Below are 26,223 nucleotides of genomic sequence, written 5' to 3' on the forward strand. Positions count from 1 at the left end.
GAATAGCATGGCATCTGCACAAAGAGAAAGCTGTTTGTTCTCCCCTTGATAGCCATTTTCCTGGTCTTCTAAGACAGACAGGAACCTGCTGAATAATCTTCCAAGAGACAGGAATCAAGCTGAATAACAGGGCTGCTGGGGAAAGGGCATCCCCAGTCCCACAGCACCCAAGAAAGACAACAGCACAGACTCAGAAGTCAGACCATAAAACAACAGCAAGTGATGAGCAGGTCTGAGGTGTGGGTCCCAAGGAAGGCTGCCCAGGGCCCTTAAGGCCTAATAGTCCACTTGGGGTGTACGTGCAATCTAGTCCACCTCTCCTGCTCTCCCAGCCATGCAGACTCCTGTGTGGTACCACAAACTCGGCTGAGAGGTCTTTGAAGATCCGCAGTCAAACCCCTCTGCTCAGGGCAGAATCAAGTTGCACAGGCTGCTCAGGACTTTGATTGGATTTTGAACATCTCCAATGTCTCCTGCATCTCCAAGGATGCAGGTTCCACACACTGTTCCAGCACTCAATCACCCCCACTGTAAAAATGCTTTTCTTTGTTTAAATAGAATTTCTTGTCTTTTAATCTGTGCCCATTGCCTATTGTCTTTCCACCAAATACCACTGAGACAACTCTCAAGGCTCACTTGAATCTTTAAATTTAATTCAATCTTTCAACAGGATGGAAAGATGGGCTGACAGGAACATCATGAAATTCAGCAAAAAGACATGCAATGTCCTGCAGTTGGGGAGAAATAACCAGGACACACGGGGGCCAACCTGCTGAAGAACAGCTCTGTGGAGGAGCACCTGAGGGCTCTGCCGGACCCTGAGTTGAAGCCGAGCCCCTGCTGTGGCCCTGCCTGTCCTGGAGAGGTTCAGGGACGGGAGCCTCCCCTCAGCACTGCTGAGGCCATGGCCTGCCACCCGCCTGCAGCTCTGGGCTCCCCGCTGCCATGGAGAGTTCAGCGAAGTTCATCACTGCAGAGATGATGGAGAGAATGGGCATCTCCCCTGAGGAAAGGCTGGGGGAGCTGGCACTGCTGCCTGCTGAAGGGAAGGCTCGGGGGTATCATAAATGTAGAGCAATACCTACCTAGGGGAGGTGTGAAGACAGAGGCAGGTTCTTCTCAGTAGTGCGTGGTGACAGGACAAGAGACAATAGACACAAAAAGAAACACGGGAGACTCCTTCGAAATACCAGGCTGTCGGAGCAGTGGCATAGGGCGATTAGAGAGATTATGGAGTCTCCATCCTTGGAGATACTCGGGAGCGGTCTGGGCAACTGACTGCAGGGAACCGAGCAGAAAAGGAAGGCTGGGCAGGAGCCAAAGCCACACACATGACGGCCGCGTACACCTCTCCGACCCCCGCCCGGTTGCAAGAAAGACCGAGAATCCAACCCGCGCTCATGGGCGGACTCGGACGTGCGGGCCGCCACGCGACCCCGTGCGGGCGGGGCCGGCGCTGCCGGGAGGGCGGAAGTGTGGCGCGCGCGCCGGCAGCATGGCGGCCGCGCGCTGGTGGCGACTGTGTGGGCGCTGGCGGCCCGCGGTCACTGGGCCCGCCCTGGGGCCTACGCGGCGCCGCCTCTGGGCCCCCGCCGCTGCTGTCCCGGTCCCGTTGGGCTCCACGCCGCCGCCCCGCGCCGCCTTCAGCGCCGGGCCGCGCTGGCACCAGCGGAGCCCCGGCGGTCTGTCGGGTGGCGACGCACTGGAAGGTGGCGGCGAGGAAGGTGGCGGCGGCGGTGGCGGGGCGGAGAGCGGCGGGGCTGGACCGGTCATAACGGCGTTGACGCCGTTGCTCGTTCCGGAGCATTTCCCCAACGTCCCGCTCATCGCCGTGACGCGCAACCCCGTCTTCCCGCGCTTCATCAAGATCATCGAGGTGAGCTGCAACCGAGCCCCCGGGCCCGGGGCTCTGCCGGCCCGGCCTGGGCCGCCGCTGCCGCGAGGTGCCGGGGCCGCGGGCGGGAGGCGCTCTCGGCTAGGTCGCGGGGGTCCCTGGCTGCTGTCACCCCGGGTCGTGTGAGGGTCACCGGCTGACCACGCCGCTGGCGGTGCCGCATCTCCGGGCCGCTCTCTTTGCCTTGGCAGGTTCCTTGAACTGCTGGGCAAGGCAGCCGCGTGCGTGACCTCCAACGGGCAGCCGCTGCTCGGCCTTTACTCGAGCTTTGTAACTGGGTCCTGTCGGGATAGCGGTTTCTTTTGGGCCAGTTGAAGTTTCATAGTTATTACGTCAGCAGCTCTGCTTCTAACAGAGAAGGTCGGCGATTCACTCACATTCTATCGAAGTTCGCTGTCTACTTTGTGTTCTCCGATGAAGGTTAAGCAAATGTGTCCTTGTTTCGGCGCCATGGGTTGGTGTCAGAGCACCGAGACCCGTGTTGGTGAAGGCTGCAAGCTGAGAGCTGCGAGGAAAAAGCAGGAATTCGGTGTAGAGCAGTACAGCTGCAGTGGGAGAGGGTGCTGAGGGATGGAGATGGCAGTCAGCGTTTCAGAGTATGATCTTTTCCCTCTGCACCCCATAAGGAATATAAGGGCTATAAATTATATCACTGATGTGTGCCTTGAGCTTACAGGTCAAAAATCCTCTTTCCTTCTGAAATGAAACCCATTCTGGAACAAGTACTTATTTTTGTGCCTCTCTCGTGTATTGCCAGTCTGATTTTGGAGTAAATGTAGTATGAAATAAAGTAATATTTTCTTGTTCCTGTAGTATTATTTAGCATGATGTTATTTCTAGAATTACATTATATATGTATGTATATATGTGTGTATATATATATAGTATATAGTATATAGTATATAGTATTTTTCCACATGTTGAAATCTAATATGCGCAGCTTCTAGTGTCTTTATAGATATGTCAGGGGAAGGAGATTATATATTATTAAGTCTTATAAGACTTACGTGTAAAAGTCATCAATTTCTATGCACAGGTCAACAATGTCTCACAGAATTGTTAAATGTTCTCTCTTATCCTGTGAATTCATTGTGTTGCAATTTACCTGAAAAGGTCAAGTCTCTACAGTGCCTATGGAATTACTAATTTTCTTCCTGTTAATGTCTGACTTTGGTAAGCTAAACATTGTGCAAAATTAGAATAGGTGTGCTGAGATTAGAATAGGCCAGCAGTAATGGTATTACTCATGCTATTCTGTGAGAACAAGCTGGTTGTTAGCAAAGCACTGAGCAATGCAGCTTATGTCCATCACTTTGAAGAACACTCAGTGGTTGGCAGGGTCATGCGACAGCAGAATTCACAAGGAGTTATTTTATTAGTCCCTGAGGATTCAGCCTGCTGTAATAACTGTTCCAGTGGTGTGTGGCATCTAGAGAGCAGAGGGGAGTAAGAAAGTAAACCAGGAAGAAATACTGTCTGAAACTCAAAGCAGGAACTCAGGCTTGTGGATGTAGGAGAGGAATTGAGCAGAGAAGGCTTTGGAGAAGAGGATTTTAACCAGAGTTTGTAGGCAAAATTCAGGCAACTGATAGGGAAGGGTGAACTAGGCCCCAGTCAGGAGCAGAGAGCTAGGACATATGGAAGGGGAAGGGAACAGCGATAGCAACAGGAACTTAAAAAGTACTCTTCGAGTAACTCAGGTTTCTTGCTTGTAAGATTTGTACAGATCAGGTCTAGTTCCTCCCCCAGCCTTTGAGCTTGTCTTATCTTGACTGGGAAGTGACTTGTTTAAAATACTTTAATTTCATGTTTCTCTACGTTTTTTTTCCACTTCTATTTTAGTGTCTTCTCATGGAGACAAGACAAGAACAGTACAAGCTCCGACTTCATAATTTAGTTATAGGGTGTCATCATGCCTGGCCTTACACTCTGGGAGTGGAAGGATTACAGTAAATTCACCTCTTACATACCTGTTGTCCTAGGTGAAAAATAAGAAGCTGGTTGAACTGCTGAGGAGGAAAGTTCGTCTTGCCCAGCCTTATGCTGGTGTTTTTCTGAAAAAGGATGACAAGTAAGTTATTTCTCTTCATCTTGTTAAAAAACACAAAAATAAGGTGTCCAGGTTGCATTTACACTAAAAGCTATCATCCTAAATGCCCTGCCTTGGATAGCACTGCAGAGATTGTGGCTGGTCTTGGACCATAGTCCTGCTATTAAAGTTACTGTTGCCACCACCAGCACTGTGGGAAGCTGGAGTCTTGGTTTAGAAAAGGGTGTTGTTGTTTGGGAAGGAAATGAGCTGTGCAGATCCTTGGGTTTGGAGAGGGGTTACATGGTGGTAGCAATGGGGATTAAGTGTCTTTGCCCTTAAGTCCAGTTTAAAGTTCTGCAACCAGTGATTGTTTTTTTTCTTTTTTAATCTGACCTGCTATCTCAAGTTTCTGAATATCTACTCCCAATTTTTTTGCTCAATAGCAATGAGTCTGATGTGGTGGAGGATCTGAATGAAATATACCAAATGGGAACTTTTGTCCAAATTCATGAAATGCAGGATCTCGGAGACAAGTTGCGTATGATAGTCATGGGACATCGAAGGTTGGTTACTTGTGCTTCACTGCATCTCACCAGACTTCTGTATAAGCAGAGACATCCCATATCAGTTTCACTGCATACATGCATTTTTTTTACACAACTTGTGTATGACAAGTTTTTGTTACCATGCCATGTCCTGAGAGTGTCAGGGTATTCCAGGTACTGTCACAGCTGTGACAGGTTAGCTGCAAAACAAGAGAGACAGTGCATGTCATTGTCATATCAACTATGATGTGATGCAAGCAAACATTCATTAAGCTGACATTTAGCAATTACTTTGACAATTACATCAAGGTTTAGTAATGGTGAAAAAAAAAATATCTGGACCTAATTCAAGCCAGTATTTTTGCTTTAAAAAAAAGGAGGGGGAGGGGGCTCCAGAGCTTTAATTATGTCTTGCCCACATAATTTTGCCCAAGAACTGAAGAAAATATGATTATTGCTGAAAATCTAGTTTTAGCCATTTATGCCAGATAGTTTTAGCTAAGTTAACAAACAGTATTTTTAAAAGCATCAAATCAGTAATTCCCATTAGAAGGAAAAATACAAGGAAAACACCTAGAAAAGGAAACTCCTGTATAAAAGCCGAAATAATGAAACGTGGTGTCTTACAAACGTATGTACTCTCATTTCCAAATTTTAGCTTGTTCAAAATACAACTCAGACTCTCTCCTTTTCATGCTGAAGAGCTGAAATCACATGTAATGGAGAGATTGATTGTTGCTGGTTTCTTTTAACTTTCAGGATTCGTATAAACAAGCAACTAGAGGTTGAGCCTGAAGAGCCCGAGAACAAACAAAAAATTAGAAGGAAACAGAAGCGATCTAAGAAGGAGTCTGAAGAGGAGTCTGGAGCAAAGGACCAAGCTGTGGAGTTGGTACTAGATCCTGTAGCTGCTTCTTCGAAGGAAGTTCTTATGGTAGAAGTAGAGAATGTCGTTCATGAAGATTTTCAGATTACAGAAGAGGTTAAAGTAAGTGAATTAGTTTACAAGCTTGGACATGTTCTGTAGAATTGCACCTACGTGTCTTCCTTCAAGAGAAGAGTTATAAAATCAGGCTCTAATTTCAGGCTGCAAAAACTAGTTCCTTCTAGGGAAATTATATGAGAGTAAAGAATTTTCATTTTAACAGCTCAGTTCCTTAGAACAAAATAAAGTTGACATCAAAAAGTTGCTGAATGAAGAGGCTGGTCTGTGCTTAAATCTGTGTGATGACCTCTGTCAGAATGTTTGCTTAAATGTGGCTTGAGTGTTGAATCTGATCATATGTTCTGGCCAAGAGCCAGTCAAGTTCTGTGCGTGCAGAAAGCCAGCCTATAGGCCTTGTTACCTTTCCTGTGAGGGGAACTGCCCCAGCACCAAGAATCATCACAGCCTACCACTGAAGTGAGCAGCTGGAGTCTGGGGAATGTCATACTTGTACTGAGATCTTGCCTATCCTTTTCCATTCTTTTGATGATTAAATTTTTTTTGTGTTTATAGGCACTAACTGCAGAAATTGTTAAAACAATTCGGGACATCATTGCCTTGAACCCCTTGTACAGGTATGTCTTTCCCATGCTGCCCTGCTTTGGGAGCAGCATGTTCTCAGGCTGGAATGTGCTGACGTTTTCTATACCACTTGGCTTTCTGCTGTAATGAAGTAGAGATATTTGCTGAATTGTCACATAGATTTTTGGTTTGGGATGTAAGCTCCATCCATTGGTGAAATCAAGGTTTTGAAAACCTGATGTGCCATTTAGAAACAAGATAGAATGATTAAGTCCTAAGGCAGGTGATCTGGGTCTAAGTGGAACTCACTGCAGTAAGTGGTCTGATCCATGTCTTACGAACAGGATAAAAGTTTTGGAATACTGGCACAAAAAGTCCTATATAACTGTTTGGAGAGCATTTCAGATACTTAGTTTTATATATTGGTGATCATTCCTCTAACAAAGTGATTTATCTGTTTGTTACTGAGTATAGTCAGATTTCAAAAACAGTTTGCTATGAAGCTGAGTTTGTTTCATTTTATTACACTGTCATAACAAGTAAATTAGGATACTCCATTTTGAATGTAAATTTACAGAGTATTTTGGGAGTTTTTACATTTTACTTTCAGAGAGTCCGTACTTCAGATGATGCAGGCTGGACAGCGTGTGGTAGATAACCCTATCTATCTGAGTGACATGGGTGCAGCCCTAACAGGGGCAGAGTCACACGAGCTTCAAGACATCTTGGAAGAAACCAGTGTAAGATGAAGTTTTTAACTCAAGCGATGTGAATGGAATCAGTACATCTGTTACATGTCATGGTTTCTTTACCAGCCTCGGTACAAAAGAGACTTCAGTACTACTTTTGATGATATGTTAATATTAGTGACTATATTCCTGTTGAAGGATACAGTAGATCATCAATACTGATTTACTGTGGGTAAATCAGAGTGCTCTGCATCTTTGGCAGATCATTTTCTTTGGGTGTTGTGGAGTTGCTGCATGTTTGTCTTTCCACATCTGCTGGTGCTGTAAAACTCTCCCAGACAACCTGTTGGAGTTCTTTATTCTGCCTTTCTCACTGTGAGGAAAAAAAAAAAAACATATATATTTTTATATATATATCTCTTTACAAGAGTGTGGCGTCTCAAAACTAATTTTGTGCTATTTCCAGATTCCTAAACGGCTTTATAAAGCTCTTTCCCTTCTGAAAAAGGAGTATGAGCTGAGCAAACTTCAGCAGCGTCTTGGAAGAGAGGTGAGTTTTTGGAGTAACAAATACCTTGTGTATGTTTATATCATGTCCACCACTGTGATGCTTAGTGTGGGTACATGCTCTAAAGGGTACATTATTTAGATGTAAGGTTTTCTGTTCTTCTGTTAGAAATGTGTTTTTTCATGCACATGGTAGAAGTAACAAGACATGAGGCTATAGCATTTGCTGTTAATTTGTGTCCAAGTTGTAATTTCGTGCAAGATAAATCTAGAGATCTGCAGTTTGCCAAGCATCTGTGTACCAATATACAGCCTAATACTGTGTATCTGTGTACCAATATACAGCCTAATACTGTATATAGCATATACTAGTGTAAATTGCACAATGCTATTTCAAACAACCCTCTACTAACTCCTGTGAACTGTAGTAGTTCCTGTCTGTTGTAAGATTAAATCAGAATAAAGTAATTGCATCTAAATGGTAATGAAGTACGTGAAGTACATGAAGTATGTGAAGTACAAATATTTGAGTATACTGAGTCATATTTTATTTGTTAATTCCCAGTAACTGAGGCTTTTAGAATTCATGTTAAGTGGAAAATGCTTTTGGACCAGGGTTGGAATTTTTGGAGATTTCTTAAGCAAATTGAACAGATGCAGTCTGTGCGACCAGATATGCATCTAAGGATGGTGAGAGGGCTTATCAGTGTCATTGTTTTATTTTTTCACTCATCTTTGAAGCGCTGTGGTCATGGGGGAGGTTCCTGGGGAGCAGAAAAAGGGAAATGCCATGCCCATCTCCAAGAAGGAGAATCGAGGAGACTTGTAGGCATGCCAGCCTGCCCCCAGTCCCTGGGAAGATTATGGGGAAAATTCTCCAGTAAGTCCTGTACAGGCAAATGAAGAAGGACATGATTTGGAACAGCCAGAAGGGATTTTCCAAAAGCAAACTGCCCAATTGTCTTCTCTTATGAGAAGACCTAGAACACAAAAAGGAAACATGGTTTAATGGTGGGCTTGGCTTGTCGGACTCAATGATCACAGAGGTCTTTTCCTACCGAAATGATTCTGTGATTCTAGCAATGCCTCTTGTATACCTTGACATTTGCATGGCCTTTGTTGGCATCAACCATAATAGTATTCTGACTAAATTGGAATGTTACAGACTGGAAATATAGAGTATGAGGTTGGTGAAAAAACTGGCTAGACTAATGGGCATGAAAAGGTTGTGATCAACATGATAAAGTCTAACTTCAGCCAGCTACTAGTGGTATCCCCTCGGGGAGTCAGTGAGGACCTCCCTAAGTTCTGCCAAGAGAAATTCATAGTCCCAGACCAGGCCTGGAATAATCAGGATAGAAAATAGCTAAACAGAAAAGGACTTTGAAGCTCTGATGTGCAGGAAACTCACTGTAAATTAGCAGACTGTCCTTGTGGCATGGAATGCCAACTGCATACTGGGCTTCAGTTACCCTGTTAGGCCTCAGGTAGAAAGTAGTGGTTAGCCTTCTCTGTAAGGAGGTCACATCTGTCTTATTCTGCCCAGCATTTGGTCTCCCCAGCATAAACAGAACATAGAAGCACTGAATGATGGCTAGTGAAGGCCACCAAGATATGGAGGGTGTTGGAGAATGTTGTTAAGTCACTTCTTGTGCTAAAATACACTGCAGATGACTTCCAAGTAGTATTTTTGGTTGCTGGGAACATCATAACTGAGGAGTATTTGGAAGCGTTTGATGTTAGATGGGCTGTACCAGGAGCACATTAGTTACTGTATTTATTGCTTTGTCTAGGTTGAGGAGAAGATCAAGCAAACACATCGCAAGTATCTTCTTCAAGAGCAGTTGAAGATCATCAAGAAAGAACTAGGTCTGGAAAAAGAGGACAAGGATGCTATAGAAGAGAAATTCCGTGAACGACTAAAGGAGCTGGTAGTGCCAAAGCATGTCATGGATGTGATTGATGAAGAGTTGAACAAGTTGGGCTTGTTGGATAATCACTCCTCAGAATTCAAGTGAGTCCATGGCCATGTCATGCTGTCAGGGTTCATTGGGAGAGCAAAACATCAGTGCAGTTCCATGAAGCACTTAGCTTCCTGTCTCCCCTCTCTCTCCTCCCCTCCACCCCTTGTAGCTTATCATTACATTATAGGATTTTTCTCCAAATAGCCTGTGTTTACTTACGCAGTCTACCTCTTTTGACCATTTGAGGTCTTCTGTCTTCTCTTGCAGTCTGATACTAGATATATAGAATGTGCAGTTAATTCCTCGTGAAGTGTGCGATGATTCTTTTTCTGCCCTCAGTTTTTGCTCCTCTTTTGGTGTTCTCAGTAGATGTGAGAGAAGCTAATACATGACATTGGCTAAGCTACCTGAGGTGGTCCCTGAAGTATTTGGGCAGGGTTGGAATTGCTAAGGAGTGAATGAATAGTTTATAATACATGTTCTGTGACAGGGATTGTCAGAAACTGAAGTTGAGTTGAACATTTCTTGTCTGTTGAGTCAGAGTGTGCTATACAATACAGCAGTTGGTATACTCATCAGCTCTCTTAATGTTCTGAGTCTCTGCTTTTAAAAGTATCCTTTACAGAGTAAAAGACTATGTTTGAGGGCAAACATGCCTTTGGATGGGCAGAGTCTTGGCAGTCGTAGAAAAGACATACTGGGCTTCACAAGCAGCATTACTATCTTTCCCTTTCCTTAAGGGTTGTAACAGTGGTTGCAGGTTTGCAAAGGAAGTACTTGGGAGGAAAAAAGAACAAAGCTCTGGTGGCATGGCAATTGCCATCAGGTGAATCCTGGGCCCAGACAGGATTCCCACATTTCCCTGTGTCCATGATTGTGCACAGCTTGATAGTTACTGCATTGTGCAGACCTTCCTGTTCAATTGAATTCCTGATCTAAGTGTGTAGTTTTAGAACAGTGAGTAGTGCTTTGACAGACGTGTGTTCTCTTCAGTTTGTCTATGCTGATTATCTCTACTGTTAACTTCCGTACTGGCATCATTATCCTAGTCTTAAATCTTTGTCTGTGGTGTTGTACATCCAGATGTTTTTTCTTGCTTCTGAGCCAGTAATCTTTCATCTCTATCATGTCTTAGCTTACTGTGGAGACAGAAAAATTTTTCTAGTTTTAATTTCATGACCTGATCCAGGCAGTTGATATGGTGCAGATCATATAAGCAGTCCTGTTCCTTTTCAGACAGAAGCCAGTCCCACACCAAAACAATTATACAGGGAAGTTGTGTGCAGAAATTTAAGTCTTTTCACGGTATATTGGAGGTTCTTTGTTTCAGAAAAGCAAAAGCTGTGAAAAAATGCTTTGTGTTTTTTTTTTGTTTGTTTGTTTGTTTGTTTGTTTTTTGTTTTTTGTTTTTTTTTGTTTTGTGGGGGAAGGGACAAGGGATTGAAGACTGTGAAAAAGGTTAGCAGTGACTGCCCAAATAGTGATGTTCTCTACATAGCCTCACTTCTATGAGTAGTTTGTATCCCACTTATTGTGGATGAGGTTATTTTGGAGGGTGGTGGAGGAAGACATGAGCTAGTGAATCGCTCTTATTTGTGTGTTTGTCAGTGTTACACGGAACTACTTGGACTGGCTGACATCTATCCCGTGGGGTAAGTGTAGTGAGGAGAACCTGGAGCTGGCCAGAGCCCAAGCGGTTCTGGAGGAGGATCACTATGGAATGGATGACGTCAAGAAGCGAATTCTGGTAAGGCAGGAGTAAGCAGTGTGTCCCATTTCACACTCTGCTTGACATCAGGCATTTTGGATGTATTTTAGATTGCAGTCTCCATTGAATTGGTGTTAATTCATGCATCAAACAGAAAGCTGCATGAAAGACCCAGATGTTCTGCTGATCAGTTAATGTGCTTAATTACTTGTGGCAATGAAAGTCGCATTCTCATTTCAAAGCACAATATTCTGGTTTGCACTTATGCTGGACAAGTAAGTGTCCAAGGGAAGCAGTCTCTGGATTTTTTCCCCACTTGCACAGTCTTCACTGTAAGTGTGTAATTAGCTGAGGCTTCAGTTCTGAGCTGTGATCTTTTGATTCCTCACCAAGAGTGAAATGAAACAGGCTGAACTTGGCACATGGGAGTGGTACAGTAGGAGATACTCACATGTAGCTTGAAACTCAGGTGAGAACAAGAGAAGCTGGGAGAAGAACTAGAACTCTGTATTCTTACTCAAAGGCAGTAGAGAGAGAGAGACTGCTTCTTCTGGTAAGATGATACAGAGCATAGAACCTAGGGACAACCAAGCATGTAAATAACCAGAGGGAAAACGGATGCATCAGTATTCTGACTTAGCTTCTCCCCATGCCCTCCCCCAGGTCCTTAGAGGGCCAGTTTTGTGTATGGTGCTTGTTTTGTAATCACTGCTTGACCTGGTAACAAATGTGTTTTGGTGTTGGTTCCCTTCTGTTCACTGCTGGTGTTTTTTCTGTTCTACAGGAATTTATTGCAGTCAGCCAGCTGCGAGGATCCACCCAGGGGAAGATTTTGTGTTTTTATGGTCCTCCTGGAGTCGGCAAAACCAGTATTGCTCGTTCAATTGCCAGAGCCCTAAACAGAGAGTACTTCCGCTTCAGTGTTGGAGGGATGACTGATGTAGCAGAAATAAAAGGACACAGGTCGGTGTAACTTGAGAAGTTTCTCTACTCAGCAGTTTTTACTAAAGTAAATAAGAACTTAACTGAAGTTGGACAATGTATGTCATTTTCATCTCTGTTCTGCCAACCCTTGCTGACAGGACTTGAGATACAGAAAGAGGTGAAAAAGATAGCAAAGGATGGAGTTTGGAACATAATTATATCTGTGCTTTTAAGTGCAGTTGCTCCCTGTTTCTTGTGTATTCTCAGCTTTGAAAAGCTGAATGAGCTACCCAAAACCATTGGATTGATGCCAAATGCTAATACGTGCCTGTCTGTAAATGCCAGAACTAGAGAATGCTGACAGTTTGAACAGGGTCATTTCACATGTGTATTCAGGTGTGATTGGTGTCCAAATAATCAGGATGGAGGTGCTGCATGAGGAAAACCTGGAAATGAGAACATTCATGGGGAGAACAAGAAGCAAATAAAAAATTGGTAGATCTGACCCTTCCGTAGGTTTATTTTCCTTCCACATACACAAAATACTAGAATGGTTGGGATTGAAAGTGACCTCTGGAGATTGTCTAAACCATTCCCCTGCTAAAACAGATTCAGCTACAGCAGGTTGCACAGGATGGTGTCCACACAAGTTTTGAATGTCTCCAGAGGAATAGATCCCACCACCTCCCTGGGCAGCTTGTTTCAGGGCTCTGCCTTCCCTCAATGTATAGAAGTTTCCCTTCATATTCAGGTGGAACTTCCTGTGTTCTAGTTTGTGCCCGTTGCCCTGTGTCCTGTCACTGGGTACTACTGGCAAGAGTCTGGCCCTGTGCTCTTGACACCCACCTTTCAGGTATTTTTACAAATTAATAAGATCCCCTTTCAGTCATCCAAAGGCTAAACAGGCCCAGCTCCCTCAGCCTTTTCCATGAGAAATGCTCCAGTCCCCTCATCATCTTCATAGCCCTCCATTGGACATTCCCCAGCAGTTCCTTGTCTTTCTTGAGCTGGTAAGTCCAGAACTGGACACAACACTCCAGATGTGGCCTCACCAGAGCAGAGGAGAGGGTCTGCATCTGAACATAAAACCAGTGGTGTTTTCAAACCAGTAAGAGTAGCCATTCTATGGAGAAAATTGAACCTGCAGGACTCTGCCCTACACAGAAGCAGGGATAAATATTTTCTATATTTTTCAGGTGTTCTCTATTCTGTGCCTCTTGGCCTTCACTCTGTTGTTACCCTCTTTGCTTCTGCTTGTTTCTGGATATCAGAAACATTCTCTAGCAGAATGATTATATTTTGCTATTAACAGTTTGTTCCTTTGGTATCTTTTGATTTACACTGGTCTTTTTGTCCCTATCAAGTGAGGAAGTGAAATGTTACTTCTTCCAACATTTCTTACCCAAAACCCATGAAAATTCAAACAACTCTATTCTCAGCCTAACCTCTTTGCTTTTCTCTAATTGAGAAGTTGTTTAAACTAAAGATAAGAACTGTAATCCAGAAGTATTTAGCCAAAATTAATGTCAGTTCTTTACTAGAAACAGACTAGGTGGGTCTTGATGCTTAATATGGTGATGGAGAATGCTTTTGATAGATGTTGAAGAAATAAATACTTGTTTCCCAGAAGACTTGTTTCCCAGCAGGATATACTTGTTCTGTCAGCTGTGTGGTGTATGCTGTGATATGTGCTGTGCTTTGCAATGGCTCCCTAAATATGATCTCTGGTAAAACAGGAGGACATATGTTGGAGCAATGCCAGGAAAAATCATCCAATGTCTGAAGAAGACCAAGACTGAGAATCCACTTATACTGATTGATGAGGTGAAGTATTTGGTGTGTCGTCTAGGTTTTGCTCTTAAAAGACTTTTATCAATCTGTGATCCCTGTAGAAAAGGTGAAGCAGGTGAACTCTTCTAAAAATCCCAGATTCTTTCTGTTTGTATGAGGTTGGGCTCTCAACTTCTCTGGCTGACACTGATATCTTAGATGCTTTGTTTTCTCTCCTCGTAACAGACTCCAGCTTTAAAATTCTAGATTAAATTACAGCTGTTTGGATCCTAATGGACCTGGCTGAATATTCAGAGTTTCCATAGTTCTTGTGTTTCCTACATAGGTGTGGGCATGTCATTGTGCACAAATCCACATTTGCCTATGTGATTATTAGCAAGAGTCACTCTCCCAGTAAGTCTAAAGCAGGACTCTAAGGAGTAAATGCTTACAGACAATTTGTGGTCTGATTTGAGAATAAATTATTCAGGACTACCAGCCTAATGGTTTGTGGAAAAGCGAATTAGGACAGGACATACAGCAGGTGTTCAGAATAGACTGAATATCGTTCTAGCCTTCTTATGTGCCATACCTGCAAAGGACCAACAGCAGATTCTTGGAAATTGGATGGGGGACCAATAAACTGTCATCTGTTGCAGTGTGATGTAACCAATGAGTATTGTGATGTGAAAGGTAGTGGAACCTGTAGGTTATGGTACTTGAGTGGTGTTGGCCAGAAGCCCTGCCTTGGCTGTAGCAGCAAATTTCATTAAGACCATCAAGTCAACACTACTCCTAAGGGAGAAGAAGCAGTGGTCCTGTTTGTATCCTCAGGAGAGTTCACAGTGCTGGAAGAGTCAAAGACCCTGGCCATGGTCCTGGGCAGCTGGCTCTAGTGGCCCCATGTGAGCAACAGAGTTGGTCAAGATGACCTCAAGAAGTCCCCCATGAGCCTCAATCAACTTATGACTGTGACAACAGCCTAGGTCACCAAGCTGGCTCTGCTTAAATGGCTGTGCATAGGCTTTTTGCACCTTGGACAAAGAAAGGAGAGTGTCTTAAGCTTGCATATTAGGGAAGTGATTTAAGGTAGCACTCTAGTCCTCTCACTGTGAAGTGTTCTGGTCTGTGCTTCTAGCTTATCTCACTTAACAAGTATTAGCCCACTAGCAGTAGTGCTTTTCATTGTATGCACATTGCCTGAGACTTCATAGTGATTTTCTGCAACATTTAGAAGTCCTGTGTCTTCTCAGGTGTGTAAAGTGCTCACACAGGAAGGTAGTGGGGACTTGGATGAGTGCACAGAAAAGTGGTAGACTGGTACTGGATGTTAATGAATACTCATGAAAATTTTCAGATAGCGGCTTGAAAAAAATATTAGTTTAGAATTTATTATGGTAGGAAACTTAGAGTATTAAATTCTTTTTTCCCACAGGTAGATAAAATAGGAAGAGGCTATCAAGGGGACCCATCCTCAGCCCTTCTAGAGCTATTGGATCCAGAACAGAACTCTAACTTCTTGGATCATTATCTTGATGTTCCTGTGGATTTGTCAAAGGTATTTCTCTTTTCTGCAGAGGTTGTAGAGCCAGAATGCGTATCAGTGCAGAGATTTCCTGTCCATGAAAAGATGATGACATTTTATTCAGTTGGAAAGTCAGATGGAACATAAATAATACACAGCTGTCTCTACAGGAATTGACTTTAATTAAAGTGTCTGTATATGAAAGAACATTACCAGCATATGTCCTGTAGCCCTAACTCCCTGTAGAGCCAGGGACAAACAGATGTGTGGTCTCCGCTAGAAAAGGTGAGAGTTTTCCTTTATATGATGTTTTTGCAGAGCTGCTGTCAAGGGAGGTGGCTTAATGCTGGTATGAAGCTTCTGAAATTGGTCATCTTTACACACTGTTGCACTTTTTGTGCAGCTGACATAAATTGCAGAATTTACATATTAGGAATAGGTATAGATAATTGAGTCATTCTTGCCAGTTTCCTAGAAGCTGAAGAACTTCTGAGTGAGATCTGGATCTCCCATTTTCTGGTCCCTATCAAACCATTCCAATTTCCCAGCTTATGCGTTGTGTATTTCTAAACATTTATTTTGGGGGTAGGGAACATGCTATTACATAGTTCTAAAATCCAAACTTTTATTAAAAACTAATTCCACATAGAGGGTGGTCTTGCTCTAGCCCTTCAGACAGAGAAACGCAGGACTTAGGAACTAATACTTGGAGTAAAGCAGCAGGTTAATGAAAGTTTTTAATAGGATCTTTTAATGCTTACAGGTACTTTTTATTTGTACTGCCAATGTAACAGAAACCATTCCAGAGCCACTGCGGGATAGAATGGAAGTGATCAACGTGTCAGGATATGTAGCAGAAGAGAAACTTGCAATTGCAGAGGTAAGAGAAATCACTGTTGTGCTTTATGTGAATTACACCTGGTAAATTTTTTTTGCAGATTTAGGCTTACATATTTACATCCAACTGTGTCCAAAAAAAATAAACACATGGTATTTTGGATGGAGTTCCTTTGATTTGAACACATAGTTAAAGTAACTCCAGTGTTGCATAGGCTGTGAAGCACTAGAAAGCAGCATTAAGCTAACAGTAGAAAGTTGAGTGAATTGGAACCACTAGGCTTTTGTCACAAATACTGAAAGAAGGATGTGAGGGATTATTTCTTTCAGAGATACTTGGTCCCTCAAGCACGAGTTCTGTGTGGCTTGGATGAAAACAAAGCTCAAATCACATCGGATGTCCTGACTGTTCTCATCAAACAGTACTGCAGAGAGAGTGGGGTGAGGAATCTGCAAAAACAAGTAGAAAAGGTGAGGGAAAGTTATGTGTAACTGTGACACTGTGCATTAGCCTTCTCAGCTTTTTCTACAGAGATAAATTACTATCTCACCCAGGTATTGAGGAAATCTGCCTATAAAATTGTGAGTGGAGAAGCAGAGACAGTCCAAGTAACACCTGAAAACCTGCAGGACTTTGTAGGAAAGCCCATCTTCACTGTGGATCGCATGTATGAAACCACTCCCCCAGGAGTGGTGATGGGTCTGGCCTGGACAGCTATGGGTGAGACAAAATTAATTTTGGGTTAATGTCTACATTTCTGTGTAGTTTTCAAAAATTGGATGTAATAGTCAAACAGAACTGAGTCCAGTGACCACCTTCTACAGGCACCAGTAAAAGGAACTTCCTTTGGCCTTTAGATCCTGAATACTACTTCCTTGAAGGAGGGAGTCTTTCTTATGCCCTTACCCAGGCTTATCTTAGATTAGGGCCACGTTTTCTCTTTGAACTCCATATCCCATGCAAATTATATACATTAAGAACATGAGCAGCAGGAGGTGCCACTATGACACATGGCACAGCTGAGGAATGCTGTGTCTCCTCAGTGATCTACAACATTGACTTGGCTTCTGGTGTTGAGGGTATAGGTGTTCCAGCACTCTGTTGAGTGAGTGCCATTGGCTGCTTACTGTTCATTGGATTTCTCCCCTAGTAACTTGGGGGCTTATGAACTCAGCTTACTCTCTGGAGGAAACAAAAAGCATGAAGCCATTATAAGAACTTGATTATTTCCATTAAATATGGGTTGCATCAGTGTTCCTAGAAGGTGCAGTCCAAAAAAGGCAATGAATGGAGACTTTGAGACAATGAATTGAGATTTCTATCTGGCCTTTTTGAAGGTATTAAGGGAACAGGTTTCAGCTGCTCTCTACTCAAGGACAAGTGTCTCATCAGAGAGCATCAGTTCCAAATGCCTGACAAAACTTCTGCATCACCAAAACCACCTGGTTTAATTTTCCTTTAACTTTTTTTCAGATGTTGTTTTTCTTTCCTTTTTTTAGGAGGGTCTACTCTGTTTATTGAAACATCCCTGAGGCGACCCAAAGACAAGGAGATCAAGGATGGGTCACTTGAAGTGACAGGGCAACTGGGTGATGTAATGAAGGAGAGTGCCAAAATTGCATACACATTTGCAAGAGCCTTTCTGATGCAGAAGAGCCCCAACAATGACTTTCTTATGTCTTCTCATATCCACTTGCATGTGCCAGAGGTAAACTGATGCAGAGTTCACAGAGCATGCACAGCAGCTTGGCTGGTTTGCTCCCCTAAATGTAAAGCTGGAAGGCACATAGTTTGTCTATATGTTGTGCAGAATGCCCTCTTCTAGAAGTCAAACCCAGGAATGACGACATTTTCTTCAGGCTCTTGTGAAGGTGTTCTTATGAGCCATGTTTTCATTCCTTTCTATGGCAAGCATGTGGCAAGAATACAGGGGCTTGGATAATTTTATGAAGAAACCTAAGCTGTTATGCAGGTGGGGAAACCATGACATAGAGACAGTGATTTGGATAAATGCTTGGATGAAGTTACAAGGACATCAAAACTTAGGTCTCTGTGTAACCAGGCCTTTTTAAAGGCTTCATGTAATTTACACATAATTGAAAATACTACTGATCTCTGTACCATGCTTCCTAGTCCATGTAATGGCAGTGATTGCATTTGTCCAGTATTTGAGGCTGAAAATAAATGCACATAGTGCTCAGAGTGGCTCAGATGCTGTGTGACAAGCTTTGAGCAGGTGCTTTACTGAAGACAGATTCTGAGCTGTTACTGTGCTTCAGCTTTACTTCTGGACTGCTGAGTGCTCTGTGTGCAATGTCTTCACTGCAGCTTGTTGTGTGTGTGTCCAGGTACTGCATTGTTGTCTGTGAATTCATGCCCTGAAAGACAAGAAAACAGTAGACATGATCTCTGTCTCTACTCCCTCTCAAACATTGATTTCCTCTGCTCTTACCTCAAAGAGGTTTGATTTCAGATAAATCCAGAGTGTCACTAATTCAGGCCTGGATTTTGTGGGACTTCATATACTGATCTTTTCTGCCTTGAATAGTTTTTGGTAGTGTCCTCCACTACTTTGTGATGCTTGACACTCTTGTCCCTGTGATGTTGATTTCTGCTCCTTGTTTCCCTGGTTGACTTAGGTCTAACAAAGAGCTTCAAAGTGTTTGTGCTCTTTTTCCCACTGATGTTGCTTACTCAAAGACCTGAGCCCAGTGAGTATGGTAGTAGCATCAGGCCAGAAACCATGTTAGGGACTCATGGATTATTCCTCATGAACAAGGTGAGGAATGTCACACTTGTTAATATATCAGCCAATTCAAATAGCAGGATTCCATCATTCACACCTGCGAAGACCTTTGTGAGGCTTCATGAAATGTGGACAATGTTAAAACAACAAGGACAAGGATATTGTCTGGCTATGCTGCTTCTTGAATGAGCAGGGGGGTTGTGCTTTGTTTTTTTAAACAGGGAGCAACCCCGAAGGATGGACCAAGTGCAGGATGTACCATCGTAACAGCTCTGCTGTCCCTGGCCATGAATTGCCCAGTGAGGCAGAACGTAGCCATGACTGGAGAGGTGTCATTGACTGGAAAAATTCTTCCTGTCGGTGGAATCAAGGAGAAGACTATTGCAGTAAGAGCTTTTCTCGTCTCTGTGCATTGTCTACAGGAGGGCCCTGGGTTGGGCTCAGTGGGAACAGGGACAGCCAGAGGGGTTGCTCCTTACACTGGGAGAGGCAGATTTCATTCCATACACAGGTTGGAAAAACGTGCAGGGGAACATGGGGATCTTTGCTGTGTCTCTGGCTATGAGGAAAGGGATGTGACCCCAGGCTTTTTGTCAGGGCATCTGTGTTGGCCTAGCTCCATTCAACCTACACTGGCAGAATTGAAGGTGACTGACAGCTTTAACTGGCTGTCAGAGCTGTCTGCTCTGTCAGATTACCACAGTTCAATCACCTGTGCTGTGTTGAACTGCGTGTTTCAGGAGGGCATCCAGTGGAGATTTGACATAATCTCTAAGGTACATTCTTAAAATCAAGGCTCTGTTCCCTAATTCCAGTGTGAATTTGTCTGACATTTTATACAGGTGTCTGTTTTAGATAAAAGGAACTTAGTGTCTTGTATTTTTGGCTTTGCAGTTTTCAGAATTCCTTTCCAAGCGTTCAGTCTCTCTCCCTACTTTTCACCTGCACAATTCTGGCCTTGCACCACACACATTTTTCTGTCAAGAATGTTATTAGGTCTTTCTCTGTTGAGCTGGGGCTTCACATGAGTGTTCTGTCCCCAGATATATTCTGGGCTACAGCCTTGTGCAGTGTCATTTTTTTTCCTTGTATGACTTAAAAATGATTAGTTGTTTGTGACAGTACAGGACTAACCTGTGCTATGGCACTGACTGGCTGCACTGGCAGGAGTGTGAGTGGCCACAGGCTTTAACACTAAAGTGATGGTACCTGTGCTGGGAGGGGCAGCTCTGCTTCCCGTGCTCCTTCCAGGGAAGGTGTCCCTACTAAAATGTTCTGTATAATTATACTAAGGGTATTGATGAGGTAGGTTGGTCTGACAAGCTGTTTCTAACTCTTGCTTTCATCCTAGGCTTTATCTTCACCCGAGCTGGAACAGATACTTAAAACTCTGTAAATAGTATGAATGTTCTAAACAATCCCCCAAGCTGCTGATATAGACTAGCTAAAATGCCTCCCCCCTATCTGTCCCTGCAGCTGAGATGGCACTGGAGAGTATGTTTCAGGGCTTGAGAGGGGATCTAGAATATGCTTCACCCTGGTGATAGCTGTCAGGGATGCCCTGGGTGCTCTCCAAGTAAGAGAGTAATGCTGGATCATGCTCCAAAATAACTGCTTTTGCTTTCAGAAATGGGGAAGGGTGTGTCTCGTACATGGAACGATTCCTAGGACTTGACAGCCCAACTTTTTCTCCCCACAGGCAAAAAGGGCAGGTGTTACCTGCATCATTCTGCCTTCAGAGAACAAAAAGGATTATTATGACCTTGCTGGATTTATTACAGAAGGACTGGAAGTACATTTTGTGGAGCACTATAAAGAGGTATTTGACATAGCATTTCCACAGCTGGATCTCACTGGAGGATGACACACTGTCATCCCTGATGGGTGGAAGGAGTTCTGTCCCTAAGCACTCAGCCCCTGCCTAGAGATGGGTAACTGGGGACAATCCTGACATGGGACACGAAGCTATTGCTGCTGCGCAGCTGCCAAAATGAATTATGGCTCTGTTAGAATAAAGTATTTCTCAGTCTTTAATACTGGATTATGATCTACAATAAATGATTTCCCATTTTGCCAAAGAAATAGTCATGTTATCAGCCATGAGCAGTAGGACTAGTCTGGTCTCTTCTCACTGAAGATGTTTCAGCTATTTCACTGTAAATTTCTCTATGGCTTGTAGAAAAGGACTGAACAGTATACCAAATCAACACTAAGAAAAAGGAATTTAAAGAGGGGAAGAGTAATAGCATAAAGTCTAGTTGAAAAGTATTTTCTCAGCCAAGAACAGCTCTTCTCATCTCACAGCAAGGGAGCCCTTAGGGGAGAATAAAGAATCCAGCTACCGAAGTCCAGGGAGCTCTTGTTGACTCCAGGTGTCTTTCATGACTTGCTAACGCTGCAGAAAACAGGCCAGAATAGAGGGTACAAAAGGAGACACAGGAGCACGCTGAGCTGCATGAGGAATGGGCTGATGTGCCCTGGGGAAGAAGTGCAAAGTAGTTACTATTTTCAACAGCCGTTTTTGCCCACCTGACTTCCCTCCTACCATCATCTAGGTCTAAAGACAGACTAGGAGGTGAAAGGCATTATTTCATAGATTTCCATGTCCTGAGGCTGCACACAGTCATAGAGGATTTGTCTCTAGAGCAAGTCACAGCAACACCAGTATCAGCATCTCCAGCTGCAGGTATAATAAACCACTGACCCAAATTTTTGATAGCTGAAGTTCAAGACCTTTTCAGCATCTAGCAGCAGCACACACTGAAGTAGATGTACCAAGAACACTCACGACTCTGGTTTTGGCAGAAAGGACTTTATTGTGTTGCAGCCTCTGGAACTCAATCCTTCTTTGCAGCAGCTTTCCTCATGGCTGCCAAGACGTTACTGAGTTCCTCCCGCTTCCTCTTGGCCCGAATGTGAGTGCCAACCTGTGGGGAGAGAGCACAGCTGTCAGTCTTTACCAGCGCAGACTGGACAGACTGACACTGCTGCAGGCATCGCTTCTGTCACACCTCAAAACCAGGCAGCAGGGTAAAGTCCTGGAGAGATGGACTCAACCTCCAGCCAGGAGTTTGCCATCATGTCTCAGTAGTACCTCAGCAGAGTTATTTGAGACACCAAAGGGGCTGCTTTCAGCTCTCATAACCATTACAACTCAAGGAACCTCATTTGAAGTCTCTTGCTTATCGCACCCAACCTCCATCATTGTTGCTCTCATCTTCCCTACACCACACACGCAAAACATGGAAAAACAGCACGACAAGGCTAAATCCTTGAGCTTGGGGCCTTTCTGGCAAAGTACCTTTGTATCCGTCTCCTCCTCTACCACCCACCCCAAAGAACATTCTCTTCATCATATTACACCAGTAACTACCAAAACAAATAAAAAAAATAAAGATAATTAATTTAAAAGCCAAATATTCCTAGGGGAAGGCAGAAAAAAGAAAACTGACATAATAGTTTCTGCCATCATTGTTAGTTGATTGGCTCACCCGTTTCTTGATGAACTTCAAAGCACGTTTGTCCTTGGACACTTTCAGCAACTCCATTGCACGTCGCTCATAGGGTGCAAAGCCACAGACTTCCCTGATCATGTCTCGCACAAACTTGGTGTGTTTGGTCAGGCGCTGTGGGGAAGGAAGGAGAAGGCGGGTTACAAGGCACGACATGCAGATTGCTGCGGGGACTGCAAGGGGCTGTGGCATACTCTCAGCTAGGTCTCAAAACCAGCCCATGCTGCTGGCGTGTCCCAAGAAAACTTGATCCCTGGCAGATCCTGCGGAGCATGAGACCTTGGCCAGGTGTGCCAGTCTGTCTTCAGGCTCGGGCCCGGATGTGTCACACACTAGCATGGACCGGCCTTTTTGGAAAAGCAGGACCGTGAGCTACCAAGAGTTTGCACAGTAACACACGTTGCACACCACAGCTACAGAGAGCATTTAATAAGAGTGAGTAATAGGCCCAGATTGCATTCATGTCCTGTAACATGCATCTATCGGACCTGGATAGCTCCTAGTAAGGAAATTCCGGGCAGTTTTGGGAGGATTGCCTGTTACCAAGAGAGGCAGAATAGCAGAGACTCTAGAAGGCACACAGCTCTCACTCATCCGCTGCCATGCCCGGCTGAGCACACCGGCCCGCCCTGCAGTCACGGCAGCGCGCGGGTTCTGAGCGCTCCCGTCCCCTCACAGCGAAAGCGCCAAGCCGCAGCCCCGCGGGACGGGGCCGCAGGCGATGGGCGGCTCCGCGCCGGACACACGAGCACAACTGCACTGCGCACCGGGGGCAGCGGGCACCGCGCGCCAGCACACTCATACTCACCCCGCGGCGGCGACACTGTCGGGGCTTGGACACGTTCTTGGTCACCTTGTAGCCCTTGTTAAGGCCGACGGCCATAGGGTAGCGGATGGCCATGGCTACGGCGTCCGGGCCCGATGGACGCGGATGGACAAAGACCCGCGCGGCCGCACCTACGCCCCAACGATGGCGCCACACTGCTGGCGCCGCACCGGAAGGAACGAGCGCGCGCGGGATACCGGGAGGAGGCCGCTTCCGGCGGCAGGCGGGGCCGAGGGCGCGCGAGGGAAAGGACGGGAGAGACGGCGGCCGTAGGGGCACGGGCGGTGCTATGAGGGGCTGGGGGATTCGCCCCGCGGTGGGGCCGTGTGGGTGTGAGGGGACAATCGGGACGACGCGGGATCACCCCGCAGCGGGGCGTCCGGCAGAACTGCTGGATCCCCTCAGCTGCGGCCGGGGTGCTCGGAGTGCCCGCCCCACGGGGCCGCGCAGCCTCGCACTTACAGACTTTTTCCCCATAAATTATAACTTTGGTATCGCTTGACCAGGATCTGATAACGTTTGGCAAACAAACCTGAGGAACAGATTAAACGATTTTGTTGGAATAAAAGGTACTAGATCTTCTTGCCTCTGAAAGAGAGCTGAGGTGAACATATGCAACTCGACTGTCTTTTGCTTTCAAAAACAATTCTGTTTAATTTGTTGAAATAGAAAATCCTGACTTGAAATTGAAAATCTTGGATTTTGAAACAAATTACAGAATTGTGCACCCTGCTGTAGAACTTGTCTTTGCACAGCTGGTTCCTTATCATCCCAGGGCAGCGGTGCCAGCTGACCCCCCTCGGAGCTGCTGGACTCTGTCACCCCCGCATGGCACAGATTCCAGCAGTGAGGATTGTTGGTGGCTTCGACGGTGGGACAGGTCTGACTCCGATGCCTTTCTCCACAGGAGGGCAGAGTATGAACAGGAGTCCGCAGGGTGGGAATGACTGTCCTACACCGGCAGAAAGAGCTGCCTTTCTGAAATATTTCCTAATGTTTCTGAAAGTCAACAAAAATCACGAATACCAATTTTGTTGTCAATCTGCACCTCTAAAATCAATACGACTTTGATACCATCTTTGCTACTGAGAACTATGACATGGAACAGCTAGCTAAAGGTCTCCCCATCCCAACAAGCTCTGGATCCCTCACAGGAGGAGCTGCCGCAGCCCCGGGCTGGAGGAGGCGTCACGTCTCCTGTTGCCTTTCCTGCCACTGCCGATGTGTGTGGAGCTGCCTTAGGGCAGCTGCTCACTCACCTCTGGGTGTGCCGAAGAAGGGCCCTTACCTGCTCTGGCTCTGTGACTTCATCAGGTACAAGTGGCCCTAAGAGGAGGAGGTGGCACCTGCTGCTTCCCTCTGTCTGGTCTGTGAGCACCAACCCAGCAGCAGTATCTGCATGGGGCTCTTCCTTCTCACACTGCCTATTGCTACCTTCCCCTCAGGACATCTTTTCCATTCACACAGAAACATATGATCTACAGTTTCCAAATTCCCCATGGGTTTCTCATAATTTGACCTTTCTATGCTGCACTGGACACCCCTCAAACCCTGCCTTTTTCCCCAAGACAGGGATTCTTGCCTCCTATCATTGCCTGCACAATTCCGTAATAAAAAATCCAGGTTTTCAGTTTCCAGAAGTGTTTGCCCCATTCCAAAATTGCTAAATTCCTTCTTCCACATTCCCAGCATTTGCAAATGGTTTGCATCTCTGCTGAATCTTTGGATTCTGCATTACATCTCTTCACTCTTTGCCTTATTACTTTCCTAGAGGTGTTACAAGGTGTTATCCATCAGGTGAGCTCGAGGAGAGGGAGGCAGAAAAAATGTAGGTAATGTAGAGAAAGCCTTGGGATTGGAGCTGAATCCAAAGCTGGAATGGACTGGCTCTGCTGAGAACGTGGAGGGCTCAGTGGACCATAGAACATTGCAGTGTGCCCTGACTGCTGCAGGGATGTCCTGGGTTGCATGGACAGATGCACCTGGCAGGGACCAGGAAGGGATTGCTCCCTTTACCTGGCACTCATTAGATCACACCAGTGGTGCTGTGTTCATGCCTTGCAATGTAAGAAAAACTTTGATACACTGGAGTAAGTTCAGAGGAAAACCATTAAGATGTCTGAGGCCTGGAGCACGAGCAGCAGTGGAAGGAATAAGCCTTTTTAAGCCTGGAGGAGAAGTAGAAGTGAGCTGAGGTAGATGCAAAACAGCCACCTGAATTTCTGATTGCTAACAGAGAACAAGTATAAGAGTGATCCATCCCAATGTTGAGCAAGTACAACAGAAGGCCAGACTGACTGAGTGGAAACTTCTGGGTCATGTTTAAATACAAAAATTAAGAATATGGGGGTTGTAAACAGCATCAAAACTACCCAAGAGACATACATAGGCAATGCATGGACATCAGGAAGAGAACTGGAAAAGCCAGAGTTCCTCTTGACCACCCTGAAGATCAAGGAAAGAAGGAAAAGTGCAACACCTTACCCTCCACAGTCTGCTCCAGGTTTATAAAGAGAAAGCCTGTTGAAGATTAGGATTGTTCTTCTTTTTATCTTTTTCTCCCATCTATTGCTAGGAGACAGTAACTACTGGTTCTTAAGAGACAAAACAAGTGGCCAAGGTGGGAGGAAGGGCGCAGCTGCACTCGTAGCTGAGGGGGCTTTCTTTTGGAAGGGCAGAGGGGATGGGATTTTGGCTGGGTGGTAAGGGCCTGGGCTCAGCTCAGCTCTTCTGTCTCTGTCTCTTTCTCTCAGGATTGGAGCAAACAGTTGAGCTGCTCCTATTGTTGCCACTTCGAAGTCTAGCTCGTTACTGTTTTCTCCTACAATAAGTGAGGCTTTTGCTCCTATCAGTTGCATTGGGACCTTATTAACACTCCACCTCATTGGAAAGGACCCTCACCATCTACTCGGGTGCCTCAGGGGAAACCCCAGGATCCCTGAGCCCTCTCCCTCTCTGAGAGATCCTCTCCCCATGGTGCTCGGAGCCCGGCTGCCACTGCCCAGCCCTGCCGCTCCTCTGCCACTGCTGCGGGTTTTTCACTGCACTGTGCCCCAGCACCCTGCGGGCCGGGACAGCCCTGGGCTCCTGCTACAGCTGCGGAGTTTCTCTGACATTTCGTTTGCTACTCCAGATGCTGCACATCCCTGCCTTCCGAGCTGGCTACTGAGAGATTCCTGCTGCAGCTTCTTTTGCTGTCCTCTGCTGCGGGGGCCAGGATCGGCTGCCTGCTGAGG

The 26,223-nt window shown here is 45.1% G+C and overlaps 2 protein-coding genes and 1 long non-coding RNA gene across 3 annotated transcripts; 1 reads left to right on the forward strand and 2 right to left on the reverse strand.

Moving 5' to 3' along the window:
• Positions 1-632: 632 nt before the first annotated feature.
• Positions 633-1,466, reverse strand: LOC130264486 (uncharacterized). The gene is made up of 2 exons (XR_008842478.1): positions 1,086-1,466; positions 633-970 (listed from the first exon to the last, which is right to left on the reverse strand). It is a non-coding gene; the product is annotated as an uncharacterized LOC130264486 (long non-coding RNA).
• A 2-nt stretch (positions 1,467-1,468) lies between these two features.
• On the forward strand, positions 1,469-20,690 carry LONP1 (lon peptidase 1, mitochondrial). The gene is made up of 18 exons (XM_056512682.1): positions 1,469-1,876; positions 3,877-3,965; positions 4,370-4,489; positions 5,231-5,459; positions 5,970-6,031; positions 6,589-6,718; positions 7,134-7,217; positions 8,968-9,188; positions 10,747-10,885; positions 11,631-11,809; positions 13,507-13,594; positions 14,976-15,098; positions 15,829-15,945; positions 16,233-16,373; positions 16,458-16,623; positions 17,403-17,611; positions 18,871-19,035; positions 20,349-20,690. The coding sequence occupies exons 1-18, from the start codon at positions 1,496-1,498 to the stop codon at positions 20,511-20,513; spliced, it is 2,808 nt and encodes a 935-aa protein (XP_056368657.1). The 5' UTR covers positions 1,469-1,495; the 3' UTR covers positions 20,514-20,690.
• Positions 20,691-21,440: 750 nt separating this feature from the next.
• RPL36 (ribosomal protein L36) lies at positions 21,441-23,191 on the reverse strand. Its single transcript, XM_056512703.1, has 3 exons — positions 22,970-23,191; positions 22,141-22,275; positions 21,441-21,576 (listed from the first exon to the last, which is right to left on the reverse strand). Exons 1-3 carry the CDS (start codon positions 23,060-23,062, stop codon positions 21,487-21,489), a joined length of 318 nt encoding a protein of 105 aa, XP_056368678.1. The 5' UTR covers positions 23,063-23,191; the 3' UTR covers positions 21,441-21,486.
• Between the last annotated feature and the right edge of the window lie 3,032 nt (positions 23,192-26,223).

This window comes from Oenanthe melanoleuca, chromosome 28 (genome assembly GCF_029582105.1).
Source record: "Oenanthe melanoleuca isolate GR-GAL-2019-014 chromosome 28, OMel1.0, whole genome shotgun sequence".
Taxonomy (NCBI): domain Eukaryota; kingdom Metazoa; phylum Chordata; class Aves; order Passeriformes; family Muscicapidae; genus Oenanthe; species Oenanthe melanoleuca.

Excerpts from the sequence above, each read along its gene's own strand:
- RPL36 (XM_056512703.1), bottom strand. The coding sequence starts at position 23,062 with ATGGCCATCCGCTACCCTATGGCCGTCGGCCTTAACAAGGGCTACAAG. Across the intron at positions 22,276-22,969 it reads GACAGTGTCGCCGCCGCGGG|CGCCTGACCAAACACACCAA; the intron begins GTGAGTATGAGT and ends CCTTCCCCACAG. Across the intron at positions 21,577-22,140 it reads TGAAGTTCATCAAGAAACGG|GTTGGCACTCACATTCGGGC; the intron begins GTGAGCCAATCA and ends CTCTCCCCACAG.
- LONP1 (XM_056512682.1), top strand. The coding sequence starts at position 1,496 with ATGGCGGCCGCGCGCTGGTGGCGACTGTGTGGGCGCTGGCGGCCCGCG. Across the intron at positions 3,966-4,369 it reads TTTCTGAAAAAGGATGACAA|CAATGAGTCTGATGTGGTGG; the intron begins GTAAGTTATTTC and ends TTTGCTCAATAG. Across the intron at positions 11,810-13,506 it reads GCAGAAATAAAAGGACACAG|GAGGACATATGTTGGAGCAA; the intron begins GTCGGTGTAACT and ends CTGGTAAAACAG.